At 44.9% G+C, this 21,127-nt stretch overlaps 4 protein-coding genes across 4 annotated transcripts; 2 read left to right on the top strand and 2 right to left on the bottom strand.

The window, feature by feature from the left end:
• Positions 1-2,475: 2,475 nt before the first annotated feature.
• On the bottom strand, positions 2,476-6,867 carry galr1b (galanin receptor 1b). The gene is made up of 3 exons (XM_069147244.1): positions 6,172-6,867; positions 4,973-5,038; positions 2,476-2,790 (listed from the first exon to the last, which is right to left on the bottom strand). The coding sequence occupies exons 1-3, from the start codon at positions 6,865-6,867 to the stop codon at positions 2,476-2,478; spliced, it is 1,077 nt and encodes a 358-aa protein (XP_069003345.1).
• Positions 6,868-10,882: 4,015 nt separating this feature from the next.
• On the top strand, positions 10,883-12,606 carry LOC138196858 (chymotrypsin B-like). The gene is made up of 7 exons (XM_069147246.1): positions 10,883-10,968; positions 11,136-11,239; positions 11,322-11,401; positions 11,536-11,617; positions 11,709-11,889; positions 11,976-12,109; positions 12,283-12,606. The coding sequence occupies exons 1-7, from the start codon at positions 10,917-10,919 to the stop codon at positions 12,442-12,444; spliced, it is 795 nt and encodes a 264-aa protein (XP_069003347.1). The 5' UTR covers positions 10,883-10,916; the 3' UTR covers positions 12,445-12,606.
• A 4,424-nt stretch (positions 12,607-17,030) lies between these two features.
• Positions 17,031-19,334, top strand: LOC138196859 (chymotrypsin A-like). Its single transcript, XM_069147247.1, has 7 exons — positions 17,031-17,082; positions 17,546-17,649; positions 17,752-17,831; positions 18,363-18,441; positions 18,543-18,723; positions 18,887-19,020; positions 19,110-19,334. Exons 1-7 carry the CDS (start codon positions 17,031-17,033, stop codon positions 19,269-19,271), a joined length of 792 nt encoding a protein of 263 aa, XP_069003348.1. The 3' UTR covers positions 19,272-19,334.
• Positions 19,335-20,071: 737 nt separating this feature from the next.
• agrp (agouti related neuropeptide) lies at positions 20,072-21,008 on the bottom strand (the record flags this gene model as incomplete). The annotated part of the gene is made up of 2 exons (XM_069147242.1): positions 20,072-20,816; positions 20,911-21,008. Coding segments are annotated over 2 exons (290 nt in total), but the record flags the coding sequence as incomplete, so codon positions are not given.
• Positions 21,009-21,127: the final 119 nt, after the last annotated feature.

The raw sequence follows: 21,127 nt of genomic DNA, 5'->3' as shown, positions 1-21,127 counted from the left end.
GAAGAGGAGGGTGACGAAGACGACCAGCAGCAGCCGAGCGCCCTGGAACCGCAGCGCACACTTCCTGTTCCCACAGCCTCCGCAGCCTCAACACACACACACACACACACACACACACACACACACACACACACACACACACACATACACACACACACACACACACACACACATACACACACACACACACACACACACTTCTGACAGCACTACAAACTCACCTGGATGATGATGAACGACGTCTCACCTGTCGCCGTTGACGTCAGGTCTGTCCAGAGGAGACAGACAGAGCGAGCTGAGGCCCATCTGTCTCCTGGACATGGACCACATCAAGGGACTCATCCAGGACATGGTGCAGAGGGACAGGATGCCGGCACGGTCCAGACGACTCCACCGGGACGCCCTGCAGCCGGTGGTCAGGTCATACAGCAGCAACCAGCAGTGTGTGTGTGTGTGTGTGTGTGTGTGTGTGTGTGTGTGTGTGTGTGTGTGTGTGTGTGTGTGTGTGTGTTCATGCTGACCCTCCGACTCACCTGGAACCTGTCGTCCTCTCTGATTGGCCAGAGGAGCAGGTGGGTGGAGCTGCCGTGGCGGCTTGTTTCACGTCCATCCTGCTTAGAAGCCGTGACATGTAATACCACCGAGGGCCACTAGGGGCTCCAATAGACTCCCATTGAAAAAGCATTAAGTTCTCCAAGTAAATGTTTTCCACAAGTCATCATGGTGTCATTAGATAAACTTCCTCCTTCTGGAAATAACTCCATCAACATCCATCAGTTAGTTATTAGGGACTCAAACACGGATATGTTTGGGGGCGGGGCTGTTTGATTGACTCCTCCCCAGCTCGTCCAAATATGGTCACTTCTAGCTCCCCAAAAAAACAGAGATGGCGACGGCTGAGATGAGCAACTGGATCACCTCACTCAGGTTCTTCAGGTGTGTCTCGTCCGCCGCTGCTTCGCTGCCTGACAGGTGGAACAGGTGGATGAAGGACTCACCTGCTGCTCCTCTTCCTCACCTCATCGCAGCGCTGTCTTCAGCCAAATAAAGGGATGACCCGGCAAAATGAGCCGGATCAGCCGGTCCAACAACAAACACGTCAGTTAGTTGGTCATCAGCCCAAGACTCCATCTTCACACACACACACACACACACACACACCCTACTGTTATGTGTGTAGCCCCGCCCACATCCATTCATGCAACACACTATGATTGACAGCTCTGTTAAAGTCAAACTGTTTCAGTTTCCTTTGATTCAGTTTTGAATTTCTTCTTTTAATAATGTGAAATTAATTAATTTATCTTCTCACATCATTTAATTTTTTGAACGGTTTTTATTTGTTAAAACTTGCTGATCTGCAGGTCTTATATAAAAAAAAAAGAAAACAAAACAAAAGCTGAATAAATAAAATGTGTTGTTGGTAAAAAATAATTCATGTCTGCTGGAAAAGTGACAACCAGGAAGATAAAGACGACATCCGATGAAAAGAGCAGAAACAGAACCTTGACTGTCACATGTAACAGTATTTTACAAAAATAATCCCAGCATTCATTAGATATTAGGACTCAAATTGGTGGGCGGGGCCTAGTTTTAGATCCACTCCTAGTTCCTCCCCAGTTCGTCCAAATATGGTCACTTCTGGCTCCAAAACAGAAAGACGTCGTGTAAAACTCGTATGAACTTTTTGTCATCATAGAAGGTGCGGTCCAAACTGGGCCCACAGGCCACAGGTTGGGCCACTGAGTTGGCGGGTATGTGGAAGAACTCACCGTAAACCTGTTCTCAGATCAGTTTATTATCATGCAAACATGTCCGTCTCTACAAACGCTGCTGCTTTCAGGACATAATTCATAAACTGACACAGAAAGCGAACCTGAACGATCTGCGACGACATTTTAATCCAACAGGCAACGTGTTCAGAGGATAAATATGGAATAACATCCTGCAGCTGATCGATCAGGAGTTTTAATCTCCATTTGTTCATGTCGCTGCAGATTTTTAAACAACAAAAACAACTGTAATCAAAGAACAGTAAAATGAAATCATTAAGACCATGAAGGTAAAATAAATATATTTATTACAATTAATATACTAATTGTTTATTTGTTTACTTGGTGACCTCAGTCAAGTTTCTCTTTATAGCCTCTCAAAAAGTACATTGTTTAGAGAATATAAATTAATTTAAAGTAATAAAAAGGTGAACCTTTACACGTTTTTCTTTTATAAACTGTGTTTGAAGGTTTTTTTATATTTTCATTTGAATCAGTTTGTTTGAAGTCTGAGAAAAATTATTTTTAACCAAAATAAACGTAATTGAAATAAAGTGATATTTTAAAAACTGGATGATGTGAACGAACAAAAGTTTTCTCTTCAGTCGGTTAATAAACTTTCTACAACCGTGAAAGTTCAGTCTGACCGCAGCAGCCAATCAGACGCTGTCCTGGTGTCATGTGACCCCACCCCCCTGCTCCATCAGATGTTGGTGGTGGAGTGCGTGGTGGTGGAGAAGTTCTCCATCCGGAGGCGGAGCGTCTCCCCTCGCGGCGGCGGCAGGAGGTGGCAGGTGAACACCTGTCGGCACGCCTTGCGGAAGTTCTCGGACAGGAAGGCGTAGAGGACGGGATTGACGCAGGAGTTCCCGTAGGACAGACAGTGGGACACGATGCGGAAGGCGAAGGAGGTGTCGGTCAGGGGGAAGCTGCCGAACTCCACCCACATCGCGATGATGTGGTGTGGCAACCAGCAGAGGGAGAAGGCGGTGATGACGAGGAGGACCGTCTGGGCCGTCTGAGGGAGGACGGAGACGAGACAGAGACGAGTCAGAGAGACGATATCAGTCTGGATCTACAGGACGTGTCCACCAAACTAAAACATCAGGAGTGTCCTCCAATACTAAGAGAGACTCAACTATACTGTCCATAAACACAGAGACAGCAGGAGGACACGAAGAGGAGACCAACATTTTTTCTTTATAAATATCTTTCAAACCAAATATTCTGACTTATTTCAAAACGCCTTCAAGCACACTTTTTAAAAGTGTCCTTACTGTCCATTAAACGTCCCCGTTTTCCGTCCCTGCTTCCGAAATTAGGTCTTTACCACCGACTGGATATAAAAGAGTTCGTAGCTTCAGGTCTGTAAAATGGTTCTGATCCAGAAGTGTCTTCAGCTGCAATACCAGCGAGTGCCACTAGAGGTCGGCTCCAAAAAGCCTCCGGCTCCATAGACTCCCATTCAACTTCTCTCATCAAATCCAAAGTGAATAAAATGTGTCCATCAGTTATCTCGGTGTTGTTAGCTAAAGTCACTCCTTCTTATTAGTTTTCTGGAGGTCCATCTGAAAATAATCCCTCATTCATTAGAAAAGAAGATTCAAGAAGACCTGTTTTTGGGGGCGTGTCTGTTTGATTGACAGGCCTGTGGTGCAGTCAGGTTACAGCTATCGGTGGGCGGGACGTAGTATCGTCAGGTTTCCAATCAGATCGGTCAGATCTACCGCTGGCTCCTCCCCCAGCTCTTAAAGGGCGGGTATCGGACTCAAGTGGGTGCGGTTTAAAATCGAGTGGGTGGGGTCTGAACCTCAGCCGGAACATTTTACGGTCCGTGTGGAAACTAAAGTTTCTGAGATCTGATGAAGCACAAATGAAGTCTTCATCACAGTGTTTGTTAGCGTCGCCGTGACATCATCATCGCAAAGTGAAACGTACGGATCCTCTGACGCGTATTAAAGTTCCGTAAAGACTATTTTAAGGCCTCATATGATGACTTCACACCTGTAAACGGTTTATTACTCGTCTTGATTCGGGGCCTCGTTCTTCCTCGTTGGTGTCTGAGTTGAAAGATTTGAAAACGTTCATGAAGAGAAGGAGGTTCCTGCTGTGAACTCAGAATAAGACAGAACGAAGCTGTTGGAGGTGTTGGAGAACATCTCCGTCTCCGCCGTCCTCGGGTATCTCCTCTATTCTTAGTGCTGCTGTCTAAATATTTAGCCAGCAGCCTTTGTTCCTGCACCGGTGACCCAGCAGCAGATCCTCTGCTGTAAACTGTCTCATCTGCTCCCACAGGACATCTGCTCTCTGTCACCGGACGACCGGGACGAGACCAGTCTGTCTCCCAACCTCACCGTCCACACCTGTCCCTTCTGGGTGGATGATGACTCGCGGGGAAGTCACAGTGACCTTTGACCTCCAAATTCTAACCAGTTCATCGTTAAGTCAAAGCCAATGTTTGTGCTAAATTTGAAGAAGGTCCCTGAAGGCGTTCCTGAGATTTCGCATTCATGAGAACAGTAAAGATGTGAGGTCATATAAACGTTGACCTTCTGACCTTTGACCTCCAAAATCTCATCAGTTCACCGTTGAGTCCGAGTGAATGTTTCTACCAAAATTTGAAGAGATTCCCCTCAAAGTGTTCCCAAGATATTGTGTTCACGAGAATTGAAAAGGAGGCGGATAAGACGCATGTTTTAGTCACACTGACCTTTGACCTCTGACTACCAAAATCTATAACACGTCTTCTTTGAGTCCGAGTGAACGTTTGTGGCAAATTTTGTAGAAGGTCCCTGAAACATCACTCTCATGAGAGTGGGGTTGTTGTGAGGCAAAATTGGTCTTGACCTTTGACCTTTGACCACCAAAATCTCATCAGGTCATCGTCGGTACCGAGTGAACGTTTGTGCCGATTTTGAAGAAACTCCCTGACGTCGTTCTTGAAATATTGTGTTTACGAGGACGGACGGATGGATGGACGCAGGCCACTGCAGCTCCACTTTATACATCATCATCATCCTCATCATCATCAGCAGCAGCAGCGGCAGCACCGCCCACTCAGCTCCACAGCTGTTCAAACTCCGACAGTTTAATCTGACGTCCAGAAAACAGGACAGTGATAAAAACCAACGAAGACACGGAGATTAAACAGAGGAGGAGAAGGAGGAGAAGGAGGAGGAGGAGGAAAAGGAGAACTGTACCTTTCTTTTGGAGCGCTCGGACTTCTTGGACATGTTCTTCATCTTTTTATGGAGATGACACAAAACCTGAAAGGAAAAAAACCAACAACAACAAAACACACAAAGCAGATGAGTGATTAATCAATAAATAAATAATCAATATGTTTACTGATCAGCTGATCTGTAAACAGGAAGTGTGTCAGCAGAAGGAGTTTGAACTCAGATCTGAAAGTTAACATTGTCAGATACCAGCAGGAGGAAGTCAGGCTGTGTCCTTCACAATAAGAGCACGGACTCTCGGGACTTTTATTGTGACACTTTTATCAGATAAACTACTTTTAATTATGACATAAATCTTTAGATTAAAGATCAGCATGTCATCTGCTGCTCTGAGGGTTTGTTTTCATTTCAGAACCACATCTTAATTTTGAGATTTAAAGGTCAATTGATAAAAAACAAAACATCTGGACACAAAATAAATCATAATGAGGAACAGGTTGGAGCATTTTAGATTTAAAATGTATCAGGACAAATTCAATTAACTGTTTTAAAGCAGAAACAACTAACTAATTAATCGATTTACCAATAAAATAACGTCATCAATGACTTTTAAAATGAATGATTGTGTCAAAAATTCTGTGAAAGTTCAGTTTTCTATTTTCTGACCCAAAACAAAACGTTAAAATGAACTCATAATTTGACATAAAAACTGATCAATTAATCAGCGAATAAACTACGATTAACAATAATTATTACATTATGTTTACAACAGAAACTTTCTCTGTTATTTCTTTGATCCTCAGACGTCTTAGAGGCTGATTATATTTTTTTTAACTTTATTTTATTTTAGTCTGGAACAAAGTGTTTGGGAGATTGTTGCCATGGAGACAGACCAGCTGCAACAGCAAACAACAGGTGACCGGTTGTTCTGTTAGAGATGTTGAGAGAAGCTGAAACTCATCAGATTTATAATCAATGAGATGAACGGACGGAACATTTTTTATCTGTTAATGTACAGAAGTGACCGAATCAATCCCAACTTTCTGCGTGTTTTATTGTGAAAGGATACGCCGGAGTTGGAGTGTGCGCGCGCCGCCGCAGGATTTTACGCACAGCCTTTATGGTGAGCGGGACTTTGTTTGTGCCCTTTGGCCGCTGCTGTTGTTATTAATGCTGTTTTATTGCAGGGGGTGAAATATTAGCCCGAACCTTGGACCGACCTTCGAGTAGCAGCAGCTGATGAGCAGCAGCGGCAGCAGGTAACCCAGAACCAGGACTGACACCTTGTAGCTGTGCCGCGACGGTCCGGACCAGTTCTCCCAGCAGAACGTGCTGTTGGGGGCGTTGGGGTGGCTGGTGAGGATCTGGTGCTGGGCCACCGGCACGGAGCACACCACGGACAGAGTCCAGATGACGCACAGCCCGCCCAGCGCGTTCCTGCGGCTCCGGACGCACGCGGAGTCCTTGGAGCGCACCACGGCGATGTACCGGTCTACGGACATGGCCACGAGCGTGAAGATGCTGACCAGCATGGTGACGGTGGTGAAGAAGTGGCCGAACTTGCAGAGGAAGCCCCCGAACACCCACTCGGGCAGAGAGTAGATGGTCGCGTGCAGCGGCACGCAGAAGATCAGGAAGCTGAGGTCCGCCACGCTCAGGTTCAGGACGAAGATGTTGGTCGGGCTGAGCGCGCGCATCCCCCGGACTCCCCCACCGGCTCCCCCGCCGCTGTACCTCACCCGCCCGATCACCACCATCACCAGACAGTTGCCCACCACCCCCACCACGAAGATCAGACCGAACACCACCGGCACCACCACCGCCTCCGGACCGGGTCCGCCACCCGCCGCTGCCGCGGACCGGTTGGACACCGGGAGGTCAGCCGGGCCGGAGGAGTGGTTTCCCGGCAGCAGCATGCTGGAGCTCCGCGGGGGGCAGCTGGAGGCTCAGAGACCGACAGAGACAAACTGGAAGACCAGGTCCATGATCCGGATCAAACACGTCCTGCAGCGGGGTCCGGAGTCTGCAGACTGCTGGAAACACGGCAAGTTACCGGAAACATAAACAGGCCCGTTTCCTGTCAGAGGATTTCAAAGTAAAACGACTTGATTCACTGCATGAGAAGAAGAGACGAGTTCTATGATGACCGGGGAATACAAGTTTCATCCAACATTCGTTATCTTTATGTCACTGTTATGTAGACAAACAGCAGTGATGTCACTTCCTGTCTTCTACCTGCTTCAGTGTGAACTTTGGAAACTGATCTCAGAGCAGAATAGAACAGGGAGGATGGGATTGAACCAACCAGAACCATCAGTGAGGTCATCAACCATCAGTGAGGTCATCAACCATCAGTGATGTCATCATTGGTTTGTGAACATTATGAATCCTCCAGTTCAGATTCTGTTCGTCACCATCTTGTTAGTTCGGAGCGGTTTGGAGCAGGAAGTGACCATATTTGGACGAGCTGGGGGAGGAGCCAGAGGTGGATCTGACCGATCTGATTGGAAACCTGACGATACTACGTCCCGCCCACCGATAGCTGTAACCTGACTGCACCACAGGCCTGTCAATCAAACAGACACGCCCCCAAAAACAGGTCTTCTTGAATCTTCTTTTCTAATGAATGAGGGATTATTTTCAGATGGACCTCCAGAAAACTAATAAGAAGGAGTGACTTTAGCTAACAACACCGAGATAACTGATGGACACATTTTATTCACTTTGGATTTGATGACAGAAGTTGAATGGGAGTCTATGGAGCCGGAGGCTTTTTGGAGCCGACCTCTAGTGGCACTCGCTGGTATTGTAGCTGAAGACACTTCTGGATCAGAACCATTTTACAGACCTGAAGCTACGAACTCTTTTAGAAACGTGGAGTGAACAGAACCATCAGGATTTTAATATAAACATGATTATTGAAGAGTTCTTTCAGATGAATGTTTGATTTCTGCAGATGTCAGAATTCATGAAACTGGAGCTGTTGTAAACATAGAAATTATATTTATATTAATAGTTATGTTTCCACCTGAATATTGTTGTTTTTATGACTGTGGAAAGAGTTTGTAGCTGAACTTTGATTTAGGGAGGTAGTGTTGGTGGTGGGGGAGGTATTAATGATTTAATGATTGTCCTGTTTAACTGTCCCTGATTTTCACGTCCCGTCATTAAAAAGGATTTTATTGATTGTCCCGTGAATTAAAGAGACGTTTAATAAAAGTGCTGTGAAGCTGTTTGCACAGCTGAATTTTGAATTTACAGGTTTGTTTCTTCAGATCGAGCTGCAGACGTACGGATGGACAGACGGAGTCTTCTAGTTCACCCACTTCCTGTTCATCCAGCCGACAGATCCGACAGGAAGTACACGTGATGCGATTGGTGCAGTCGAGAACAGAAGGTGATCATTAATTTCCTGTCTGATCATTTATGATATCACAGATCTGCATGTGTGTGTGTGCATGTTTTTATATCCTTGGGTCCTATGGGGACATGTGACAGTGCCGACCAGAACGGAACCAGACATTAATAATGTTGGTTAAACATACTTAATGGTGTGTTTGTAATAAAGTGTCTTCAGCTGCAATACCAGCGAGTGCCACTAGAGGTCGGCTCCAAAAAGCCTCCGGCTCCATAGACTCCCATTCAACTTCTCTCATCAAATCCAAAGTGAATAAAATGTGTCCATCAGTTATCTCGGTGTTGTTAGCTAAAGTCACTCCTTCTTATTAGTTTTCTGGAGGTCCATCTGAAAATAATCCCTCATTCATTAGAAAAGAAGATTCAAGAAGACCTGGTTTTGGGGGCGTGTCTGTTTGATTGACAGGGTATTTAGATCAGAGGTTGGATGTGTGAGTCTCTGCAGGGAAGTTTTCAGTTTGTGAAACTCTCATCAGTCTGAAATCTGATTTTCTGCAGACAGAGTGGTGTGTCGCCGCAGAGATTTTCTCCTCTCGCATCAATCTGTGTGAAACTTCCTGAAACGGAGGAAACAAATGAGATTAGAGGAGGAGGAGATGACACGGCAGGAGTAATGAGGGCGTTAACGAGCAGACGGACTCCCGGTGACGGATCGACGGTTTCCTCTCAGAGCAGCTGGAACTCACCAGAAACCTGATGGGGACGTTTCTGATTAAACCTTCTTTATGTGGTCGTTGAATCACGGAACTAAATAATAAATATTGAATATAAATCCATCAGTGAATCTTTATCTGGCTTTATCTCAGAGGACACGAATCTCACACACTCACACACACAGGTCTCTGTTGGACTCTAAGATGAGCCCCATGCTGCCCCCTGGTGTCCGACCGGTGTTTGAGTCCTTTAAAGTTGCAGTCTGTGACATTTTTTTTTACTTTAAAACAATCAGGATGTTTCGTCCGACGTCGGAAGAAGTTTGTCGTAGTTCCTCTTCGTTTGGACCATTCAGAACCAGAACCAAACCCAACGCTGCGGCTAAATGACAACACGCTGCCACAAAACCAACATTTGCAGCATTTCGCTAAAAACCAGAAATAAACAAGCCGTAAACTCTCCAATCGATCGATTAACGAGTCCGTCGGATCTAACTTTACGATCATCAGTTATAGAAAAATCAACAAATAACCACAAGCAAACTGCAGAAACTCAGTGACTCACTATCGCCCCCTATGATACATATTTGTATTACATTTTGTACCATTTTACCATCTTACACACTTTCACCTTTATAAACAACAAAATGTACTTTAAAGTAAAATCATGTGGAAAAGCTCCACAAACATTCAAACACAACCGACCAATCAGTGACCAGCAGCAGGAGGTGGGAGGGGGAAGGGGGATTGGCTTTGTCGTCCTCAGCTGATGATAAGAGACATTTTCTCAGAGAATGAACGATGACTTCATTACATTACATTTAGCTGACGCTTTTATCCAAAGTGACTTACAACAAGTACATTTCAACCATGAGGGTACAAAACCAGAACAACAGGAATCAAGAAAATATAATTTCTTCAAGAAAGCCAAACTACAAAGTTCTATCAGTAAGTTCTATTTTAAGATACTAAAGTTCTACTGTTCAAGGTAAAGGAGGAAGAGGTGTGTTTTTAGTTTTTAGTTTAGACTAAACACTTCTGCACTAAAAAAAAACCAAGTAAAACATCTGAAACTTATTTTATTCACACAAAGTGTTCATTTCTCAGATTTAAACTCAGTCAGTGAACACAGCAGGATCATTACACAGACAGTTTTCTTGGTTGGGGGGAGGGAGGGCCTTCAGGATCAGGTCTGACCTGCTGCAGAGTCTCCGTCACACACATCTGATCAGATTATTGATCACTGGTCCTCCTCAATGGTTTACACACTTTTTAGATCCTTCAATTCTTAAACAACAATAACAACACCAACGCTGACATCACAGGAAAAATAAACTGACCGCTGTGTTTATATATTAATAAAAGTACAATCACTTTTTGTGTACAACGATATAAAAATGGAGATGTCTGCGTCATAAACTGATTAAATTATTACCCGCCACAATAAAAGACACTAAAATGAACTTTCAGAATCCACCATAAATCCGGTGCTTTGTTCATGTCATTAAATTTATATGAATTTATTGATGTAAGTGCATCAAGTCAGACAGATTATAGAAATATAAAAGTGAATATAATATAAAGTCAGTCTTTACTCTGACTTTTATTGTGAAATTAAAAGTCTAAATGAGTGAAATCTGCTGAATCTGTTTTTCCAGGTGAATTTACGCAAAAAGATTAAGTTTGGAATTAAAGTTCCTCTCGATGTGTTGTCTCGGCCAATCAGAGCGCAGCAGGTCATGGGGTGGGTCACCGTGGGAAGACCTCCGTCCCCTCGGCGCTGATAACCAGCTGACGGACCTCCGGCCTGGCCGCTCTGATTGGCCGACGCCTCGCAGGCTCCGGGGATAAAAAGGGCAGCTCTGCCCTTCATCACCATCATCTCCCTCGTCACCATGGCCTTCCTCTGGATCGTGTCCTGCCTCGCCTTCGTCAGCGCCGCCTACGGTGAGATCAACTCAGTATATCTGAACTTTGACCTTCTGGCTAAATGAATACAGCTGATAGAAACTTTAATTTATGAATATCAGTTGTTTTTTTTATGTTTGAGACGGTAAAAACAGCAGAATTTCCGTTTAAAGTCCTTTAAATTCTACTTCCTGTCTTCCTCTCAGGCTGCGGCACCCCCGCCGTCCCTCCCCAAGTGACCGGCCACGCCCGCATCGTCAACGGTGAGGAGGCCGTCCCTCACTCCTGGCCCTGGCAGGTGTCTCTGCAGGTGAGTCCACTGACTCCGCCCCCTCTTCCCGCTCCTCCTCCTCCTCTTCCTCCTCACTGACTCTTGTCTATTTCTCTTTCAGCAATCCAGCGGTTTCCACTTCTGTGGAGGATCTCTAATCAATGAGAACTGGGTCGTGACCGCTGCTCACTGCAACGTCAGGTCAGTGCTGTGTGTGTGTGTGTGTGTGTGTGTGTGTGTGTGTGTGTGTGTGTGTGTGTGTGTGTGTGTGTGTGTGTGTGTGTGTGGTGTGTGTGAACCGTCCCTTTAAAGCCGTACTTCCTGTTTCCTGTCAGGACCTACCACAATGTGGTCGCCGGCGAGCACAATAAGGGCTACGGCTCCAACGAGGCCGTCCAGGTGCTGAAACCCGCCAAGGTGAGAAACCGCCCCATCGGCCAATCAGCTTTCAGAACACACCCTCCTCCCTCCCGTTAAACCCGCCCCCTTTCGACCCCCCTTCCTCCAGGTGTTCACCCACCCCGGGTGGAACCCCAGGACCATCAACAACGACATCTCCTTGATCAAGCTGGCCTCGCCCGCCCGCCTCGGCAGCACCGTGTTCCCCGTCTGCCTCGCCGAGTCCTCCGACAACTTCGCCGCCGGCATGACCTGCGTGACCTCCGGCTGGGGCCTGATGCGCTACAACGGTCAGTGTGACGTCCTCGCCGGACAGGTAACGTGAGCGCTCGGTGTCCGGCGCCGGTGACTCACGCAGACGTTTTTGTCTCCGCAGCTGCCAACACCCCCAACGAGCTGCAGCAGGCCGCCCTGCCGCTGCTGTCCAACGAGCAGTGCAAGATGCACTGGGGCAGCAACATCTCCGACGTCATGATCTGCGCCGGAGGAGCCGGAGCCACCTCCTGCATGGTGAGGCCCCGCTCACACATCTGTCTCACCTGTCTCACCTGTCTCACCTGTCTCACGTCCAACAGTTTCAGCGTGTCACACAGAGACTGTTTGGAAAAGTGTTCGTAGCTTCCAGGTCTAAAAAATGAGTCTGATGCACTGCCCTCTGTTTACTGTTTGTTTGCCGTCTCCAGGGCGACTCCGGCGGCCCCCTGGTCTGCCAGAAGGACAATGCCTGGACTCTGGTGGGTATCGTGTCCTGGGGAAGCAGCCGCTGCTCCACCTCCACCCCCGCCGTCTACGCCCGCGTCACCGAGCTCCGCGGGTGGGTCGACCAGATCCTCGCTGCCAACTAAACACTCAGACGCTGAGACGTCACCGCCGAGGAAACCTAACACCTAACCCCTGACCCCTGACCCCCGACCCCCGACCCCCGACCACTGATCCGGCACCACGGTCCCCTCATGAGAGCGTGAGGATGCTGAGTGAAAATAAAAAACCTTGAAAATAAGCAACAATGTTTGAGTTTGTCTCCTTTCAGCAGAGCCGGGTTTGTTTCGGAATAAAAGACAGCAGGGGGCGCTCTCAGCTCTGTCCTCTATTGGACACAGTGGAGGAGGTGGGTGGAGGGAGGGGGACACATGGTCATGCAGTGGGGGGGCGAGGAAAATGAATGCATCTCAACACTTCCTGTTTCAAATTAAAAGCCCTCCAACGTTTCAGTAGTGAGAAACCCTTAATTTCTTAAAGCTTTTATTGTGAAACATTTGCAGGAAGTTGTAACACTGAAACACTTTCCAGAATAATCCAGAACAAAAAAAAAAAGGATTAAGACAAACTGAAAAAGTCACTTTGGAAAGAAGTTTCAACCTTCAGCTCGACATACCAACATCTCTGATGTCTCCTAAATGTAACCGAGGTCATTTTCAGTTGCCCAATAATCTTCAATATTCAAGATATTGCTGGTTTTACGAGTTAATTAGGACCCGAGCACCGAAGGATCGAAAGCCCTATTGTTATTCATAAAAATAATATTATTTTTATCCTGAACGTTTAAATGCATTTTTGGAGGCTTTATCATATTCAAAAACTCATGGAAGTTGGTACAAAAATCCCTTATTTTAGTGGAGTCACGAGTGGGCGTGGCCAAACGGCTCGCTAGCGCCCCCTACACAGATGCCCCGTCGGCTATATTTACGTACATGCACGAAAATCGGTGCACATGTATCAGTCCGCCATTTTGAATTTAGTTGACATTTTTGGCGATTCGCACATGTTGTACTTTAACGAACTCCTCCTACAAATTTTGTCAGACCGACTTGAAATTTTTTCTGTGCACTGTTGACATGTTTGGGATTAAAAGTTGTTACAAGAATTCGTTTTCATTGATGGGTGTGCCCGTGGCATGGTGGCCATTTTGAGCGTCTTGCCATGAAACTATAAGTTCCTGTAAATCTTCTGTACATGGACCAACCTTCTCCAAATGTTACAGGTATGACAATAGCCCCGCCCTGCAGACACCTGTGTGGTCATATTTGCTCATAGACATAGCGCCCCCTCCTGGCAACTGGAAATTAAATTTGTCATACTTTCACATGCTTCATCGAGCTGGTTGATCACATGAACCTAAATTTGGGTAAGAATAGCCTTAACATGTTGATGATGATACAATGAGAAGCCTGTGCGTTATTGTCAAAGCGCGTCAGACTGACTTGAAATTGGAATGTTTGGAATGAAAAGTTATCATGAGAATTCGTTTTCGTCGATCGGTGTGCCCGTAGTGTGGCGGCCAAAAAGTGACCCACAAGTCATACTTAAAAAATTTCCCCTCAGGGATTAATAAAGTAAATACCTACCTACCTACCTACCTACTATAGCACGTCGTCCAAAAAGTGACCCAAAAATGACTTTCTGGGTCACTTTTTGCTATACTGTATTATGACTTTTTTTTTTTCATAATTTGGATGACATGTTACAGTATGCTTTTTTTTTTTTTTAAAAAAGACATTTCCAAGGGGGGAATTGAACCCCCAAACTGAGAGGTAACAGTGCTAACCACTGCACCACCAATCTTCCCAGGTAATAGGCTGCATGGTGACAAATATCTGGTTCACTGCAACCTATAACTCCAAAGTCCATAAATGTTCATTCAAATGGACCAAAATTGCCGTAGACATTCTTTGGATAGTAGATATACATGTTTTCAAGGGGGTCTGCAGTGATATTAAATATCTTCCTGTAATGTGTTGTGGATGCAAAACTTTTACAATTTCTCCAAAAGTTTCAACTTCACTAAACGTTAAATCATCAACAGGTGGAATCTGAACCTTTAATATCAACCTTGGTGAAGGAGAGTCTTTTACCTGTTCTAAGGTGAGTCCCTCTAAGGGTAAGTCACACAGGTTTGTACATGCAGTCATACTAATACCAAACCAAAGGTCAACAACAATACAAAAGTCCAAAAGAGACTTTTTTTTTCATTGTGCACTGGTTAGAGTTGCCTCAGAAAAAAGGTCGTACTATATATTATATATAGTATATAGTATATATAAGGAGCAAGATACATTTTTTAAATTAGAAAAATTAATTAAATTAGAAAAAAATGTAAATGTTTTACAGGTTAATATTCAAGTTATTGTTGGTTTTACAAGTTAATATTTAATAAAAAGACACTAAAATCAATGATACCAACAATCATTTTAATATTCACTGAAAAATAGAAATACTGAAGCTTTTTCTTTATTCTGTACTTTAACTCTATTTTATTTCATTTTATTCATTTTTTCTTATTATATATTTTATTTCCTTTTTTAAATTCTATCTTTAAATGGCATTTTACCATGTTTTTATTTTTCTTCATATCAGTTTTAAAATGAAACACTGATGTTGCTTCTGTAAAACACTTGTATGAAAAGTTCCAGGCAAATAAAAATGATTATTATTATTATTATTATTTTAAAAACGTCCTATTGTTGATTTGAGTTTTTGTTTCCTTTCCGCAGACAGTGAACTCATCTCTAAAGTAAAAAATACATTACACAACCTCATATGATGATTAATAATTAATTTGTTATTCACTACAGGAAGTAAGATATATCGATCAGTCAACATTAAACACTTTATATAAAGAATATATGTTTGACCTGTTTTCTATCAGACACCTGCTGACACACACACACACAAACACACACACACACACACACACACACACACACACACACACACACACACACACACACACACACACACACACACACACACACAGAGACACACGTTTCTGTGCAGGCCGAGGTCATCATGTAAAACGTCTGCTGATAAACACTGCTGCTGGGAAACACACACACTTCAGCAGCTGGCCTTTTTCACGCACACACACACACACACACACACACACACACACACACACACACACACACACACACACACACACACACACACACGAAAGCAGTTAGTTCTATGTCGCCCCCCGGCTGTCGATCATGAGAAAGTAGTGAAAACATCGTTTCGTTTCTGTTGGAAGATTTTTAAGATATCTGGGACACAGTTACGATTTTAATTATATTTTTATCTACATGTCATTATTGTTTGCAGTGGTTTTTTAAAAAACAGTAATTGTTTATTGCTTTTAAATTTTACAGAATAATACAATACATTTGTAATACAGACACTTTTTTTTGTTTTCTGAACAGTCCTGAAAGAACAAACGAAATAAAGCCAGAAAAAAATGTAAGTAGCTCCCGAGTTCAGCGTCAGAGGATGAACGAATGCGTCTCGACCAACCATCATCCAGCAGTGATGTCATCATCCATCAGTGATGTCATCAACCATCAGTGATGTCATCATTGGTTTGTGAACGTTATGAATCCTCCAGTTCAGATTCTGTCCGTCACCATCTTTGCTAGTTCAGAGCGGTTTGGAGCAGGAAGTGACCATATTTGGACGAGCTGTGGGAGGAGCCAGCGGTGGATCTGACCGATCTGATTGGAAACTTGACGATACTACGTCCCGCCCACCGATAGCTGTAACCTGACTGCACCACAGGCCTGTCAATCAAATAGACACGCCCCCAAAAACAGGTCTTCTTGAATCTTTTTTAAATCACAGTTCATTAACAGTTAGTTGATGGTTAAATAACCATTTATTAAGGTTGTTTGTGTTAACTAATGTATACATTTATAGGCTTAATAGTTTATTAAAACTATTGGTGTTAGTAAATATATTAATAAGCCTTAACTACCCCAAAATGTATGCAATAAATAATTAATTCACTGCAAACAAATGTTTTTTTTTTTACTTTTATTATGGTTTTGAATGTTAATTAAGGAACAGTACATTGTTGATAAAGATATTAAATCATTTATCATGTTTCAGCTGATCTTCAAACCAGTTTTCGTGGAGTCAATCTGCAGCTTCAGCCTCTGTGACTTTTGACCTCTGACCTCTGGAATAAACATAAAATAAAGCCTGATTGATCGATTGACAATAAGAAGGTTTTTTTGTAATCTTTTTCTCTCGCTTTGTTTAGTAAGGAAACATTTTTAGCTTCTTGTTCTTTACTTTAGTGTTTCAGCTCCTCGACATGTCGGAGCTTCTACAGGAAACACTTGAGGGGGCTCTGATCGATCAATCGATCAATCAATCAATCAATCAATCAATCAATCAATCAATCAATCAATCAATCAACACATTGTTCTGATGTGAAAATAATCTGTATAGCTTCATATTCACTGGACTCATGTCACATGTCTAACCTTCACATTTCTGCCTCCTCAGATGGAAAACTCTGCGTCCCAGCTGTCCCAACTCCCACCGTCCTCTGATAAGACGCCCCCCCCACCCCCTCCCCTCCTTTCCGTCCCCCTGGCCCTCTGGGCCGTCCAATCAGGTCGCTCCCCGGCCGTATAAAAGCTCCTCGTTCAGAGAGACCCAGCATGATCGAGCCATGGCCTTCCTTTGGATCCTCTCCTGCCTTGCCTTTGTCGGCGCCGCCTACGGTGAGACCCTCTCTTTTTACCCAGCATGCATCAGTGCAAGTTGTTGCAAATAGTGCAACAATTTAAGAGTAATGTTCCTCAACGTCAAATTTTAAAGAATTTGTGGATTTCTTAATCGACGGTTCATAAAATCATCAGATTGAGAGAATCAGGCAGCACTGCATCAAAAACAGACGTTATTCTTCTGGTGGAAATCACTGCATGGGCTCAGGAACACTTCTGAAAAACATCGTCAGGGACTATTTTACACTTTATTAATGGATTGATTGACTTTATGGAATTCAGAGTCAAAGAGAAACTGGAAACAAAAAAAAAACAAAAAAACAAATCTAATAACTTTTTTTTTTTTTTTTTTTTTTTTTTTAAGAACTTCAATAGAAATATAAACTGAACAGAAAAATGGATCCAGAATATGGATAAACTACAGAATAAACACTCATGTTGTTGTTGTCGATGTCATCAGGATGTGGCAATCCTGCCATCTCTCCCGTTATCACCGGGTACTCCCGTATCGTGAACGGTGAGGAGGCCGTGCCTCACTCCTGGCCCTGGCAGGTGTCCCTGCAGGTAAACAAACAAACAAACAGACAAACAAACAAACAAACTTTTTTTTTATTTTAAAGTGCCGGTGCCTTTTAGGACGTAGACTCACTGCTGTCGTTGTTTCAGGATTACACCGGCTTCCACTTCTGTGGTGGCTCCCTCGTCAACGAGATGTGGGTGGTGACCGCTGCTCACTGCAACGTCAGGTGAAGTCCCGCCTTTTTTTGTTTTTCTTAAAGGAACAGTACGTGTTTTGGTTTTAAATTTTAAAAATGTTATTTGGAACAGAACTGAAACATTATCCCTTAAAAACATGTTTACATGATGTTCCCAATTTAAACAAATGTGAAGGAATAAAGTAAATAATAACTTAAAAGTAAACGCTGTGTAATACAGCATGTAAGCAGTATGTAATAATACATACAAGAAAATTATTATTTGAAAAAGTTATTTGTTCAATATTTCCCCATATTTCCAATTGTAGCATTAAATTTGCCTCATTTAAAAAAAAATTCCTTTACAGTCTTCAGTCCGTATTTTTAAGACGACAGACAGATGAACAGACAAACCTGCTCTGAGCTCTGCTCCTCATCCAGACGTTAAATTATTATTATTATTTCAAAGCTGCATCACACAAAGCAGAAAATTATTATAGTCATAAATGATCATTTTAATATGAATGATAACATCTATCAGGTGTGATGAGGACGGGGGTCTCACGTCTGTCTTCTCCACAGGACGTCCCACCGCGTGATCCTCGGAGAGCACAACCGCTCCTCCAACGGCGAGGCCGTCCAGGTCATGAAGGTCGGCAAGGTGGGTGACATCATCATCATCATCATCACCATCACCAGCATCTCTTCATCGCGTCTGTCTGTCTGTCCGCTGCTCACCACGATGATGTCACTTCCTCCCAGGTGTTCAAGCACCCCCAGTACAACGGCTACACCATCAACAACGACATCCTGCTCATCAAGCTGGCCCAGCCCGCCAACATGAACATGCGTGTTTCTCCCGTGTGCGTTGCCCAACAGGGAGACAACTTCCCCGGAGGCATGAGGTGTGTGACCTCCGGCTGGGGCCTGACCCGCCACAACGGTAAGAGCCAATCACGGGGCAGCTGATGGCACAGAGCCAATCACAGTGCAGCTGTGGCAACAGTTGAATAATTCTGGCCACGGGGGGGCATTATAGAGGTGTCACTGTGTGTGTGTGTGTGTGTGTGTGTGTGTGTGTGTGTGTGTGTGTGTGTGTGTTGCAGCTCCCTCCACCCCCGCTCTGCTGCAGCAGGCCTCCCTCCCTCTGCTCACCAACGATAACTGCCGTAGTTACTGGGGCAGCAAGATCACCAACCTGATGATCTGCGCCGGAGCCTCCGGGGCCTCCTCCTGCATGGTGGGTGGAGCCTCAGGTGCAACAGGTGAAAGTGACCGTCCATCTTTTTGTTACCCGTCCTGATCGCTGCTCTGTCGTGTGTTTTTCAGGGCGACTCCGGCGGTCCTTTGGTCTGCCAGAAGAACGGAGCCTGGACTCTGGTCGGCATCGTGTCCTGGGGAAGCGGCACCTGCACTCCCACCATGCCCGGCGTGTACGCCCGCGTCACCGAGCTGCGCAGCTGGATGGACCAGATCATCGCTGCCAACTGAGCACCTCAGACTGGACACCTTCCTGTTTCATCCTGATTCTCAATAAACTTAGAAACACTCTCATCCTGGTTCTTCTCTTGTTTCCTCATCTTCATCACAGACATGCTACAGTCTGCACTCATTTTCAATTTGAGGGCAGCAACATGTTAAAAAAAAAACTTGTGACAGGGTCAACAAAAGATGGAAAAGTTGTCTAAAAAAACCCATCTCACAATAAAAAGATGATTTCAGAGAGGCAGAGTCTCTCAGCAGTGAAGATGGGGAGAGGTTCACCACTCTGAAAGACTGTGTTGGAAAATAGTTCAACAATCTAAGAATAATGTTCCTCAACGTAAAACTACAAAGAATTAGTGGATTTCATCGTCTACGGTTCATAATATCATTAAAAGATTCAGAGAATCTGGAGAAATCTCTGAACACAAGGGACAAGGCTGGAAACCAATATTGGATGGTGGTGATCTTCGGGCCCTCAGGCAGCACTGCATTAAAAACACACTATTCTGGAGTGGAAATCACTGCATGGGCTCAGGAACACTTGTGAAAACCATCGTCTGTGAACACAGTTCATCGCTGCGTCCACAAATGCAGGTTAAAACTCTCCAAAGAAGAAACCAGATAGAAACATGATCCAGAAACACCATCGCCTTCTCTGGACCGAGATCATTGAAGATGGACTGAGGTGAAGTGGACAACTGTCCTGTTAGCCTAGCTTAGCATAAAGACTGGACTCAGGTGGAAACAGCTAGCCATGCTCCTTCTGTTCAAATATAAGTCAAACCGACACACAAGGCTTGTCAACATGTTGTCTGAATTTTTTTTAATTTCTTACACAAAGACATGAAATTGACAAATTTATTTGTTTATACATTTAATCCAACAGAGACAATTGACATGTCGGTTTTTCTGTCTGTGTCTCCTCACAGCATCTCGTTGTCAGGTGTGTTCAGGTGAGTTCAGGTAAGTTCAGGTGTGTTCAGGTGAGTCTTCAGGTGTGTTCAGGTGTGTTCAGGTGAGTCTTCAGGTGAGTCTTCAGGTGAGTTCAGGTGTGTTCAGGTGTGTTCAGGTGTGTTCAGGTGTGTTCAGGTGAGTCTTCAGGTGAGTCTTCAGGTGAGATCAGGTGTGTTCAGGTGTGTTCAGGTGAGTCTTCAGGTGAGTTCAGGTGTGTTCAGGTGAGTTCAGGTGTGTTCAGGTGTGTTCAGGTGTGTTCAGGTGAGTCTTCAGGTGAGTCTTCAGGTGAGATCAGGTGTGTTCAGGTGTGTTCAGGTGAGTCTTCAGGTGAGTTCAGGTGTGTTCAGGTGAGTTCAGGTGTGTTCAGGTGAGTTCAGGTGTGTTCAGGTGTGTTCAGGCGTGCGATCAGGTGCGTCTGGGCGGGCAGGCGTGGCCGACCCGGCGACAGTAGCAGTAGGCGTTGAAGAAGCGGCAGTAGCAGGTGTCGCAGGGGTCGCAGCAGGGCAGCGGGTAGCCCAGGCAGGACTGCTGGTGGGGGATGCAGCGCCGCGGCGAGCGCATGGCCCGACCCTGCAGCTGCAAGGCCGCAGACGTGTCCTGCAACACACGCAGGAAAACACGGAAACAGGTGAGCTCACTGCGGTTGAGTCAGAGCTGGCAGAAAGAGAACGAGGTCATCCGAACGCCGCACCTCGTTGTAGGACCCCGCCTCCATCAGGAAGTGATCCTCCACCAAGTCCATAGGCAGGAGGGCGGGGTCATGCACAGGGTCAGGGGCGTGGCTTCTCTCTGCACAACACGTGACATAAAACAGACGAGAAGGCATCGTATGACTGTCAGGATTGTGACTTCAGTACTGAACAACTTCCAATACTTAAAAGTCAACAACAACAAAGACATTTGTTTTT

This window comes from Embiotoca jacksoni, unplaced genomic scaffold, assembly GCF_022577435.1.
Source record: "Embiotoca jacksoni isolate LCO1_2020_lvr unplaced genomic scaffold, fEmbJac1.0.p SCAF_138, whole genome shotgun sequence".
Classification (NCBI taxonomy): Eukaryota; Metazoa; Chordata; class Actinopteri; family Embiotocidae; genus Embiotoca; species Embiotoca jacksoni.
The sequence above is the reverse complement of the archived record's forward strand: the minus strand, read 5'-3'. Positions and strand labels throughout refer to the sequence as shown.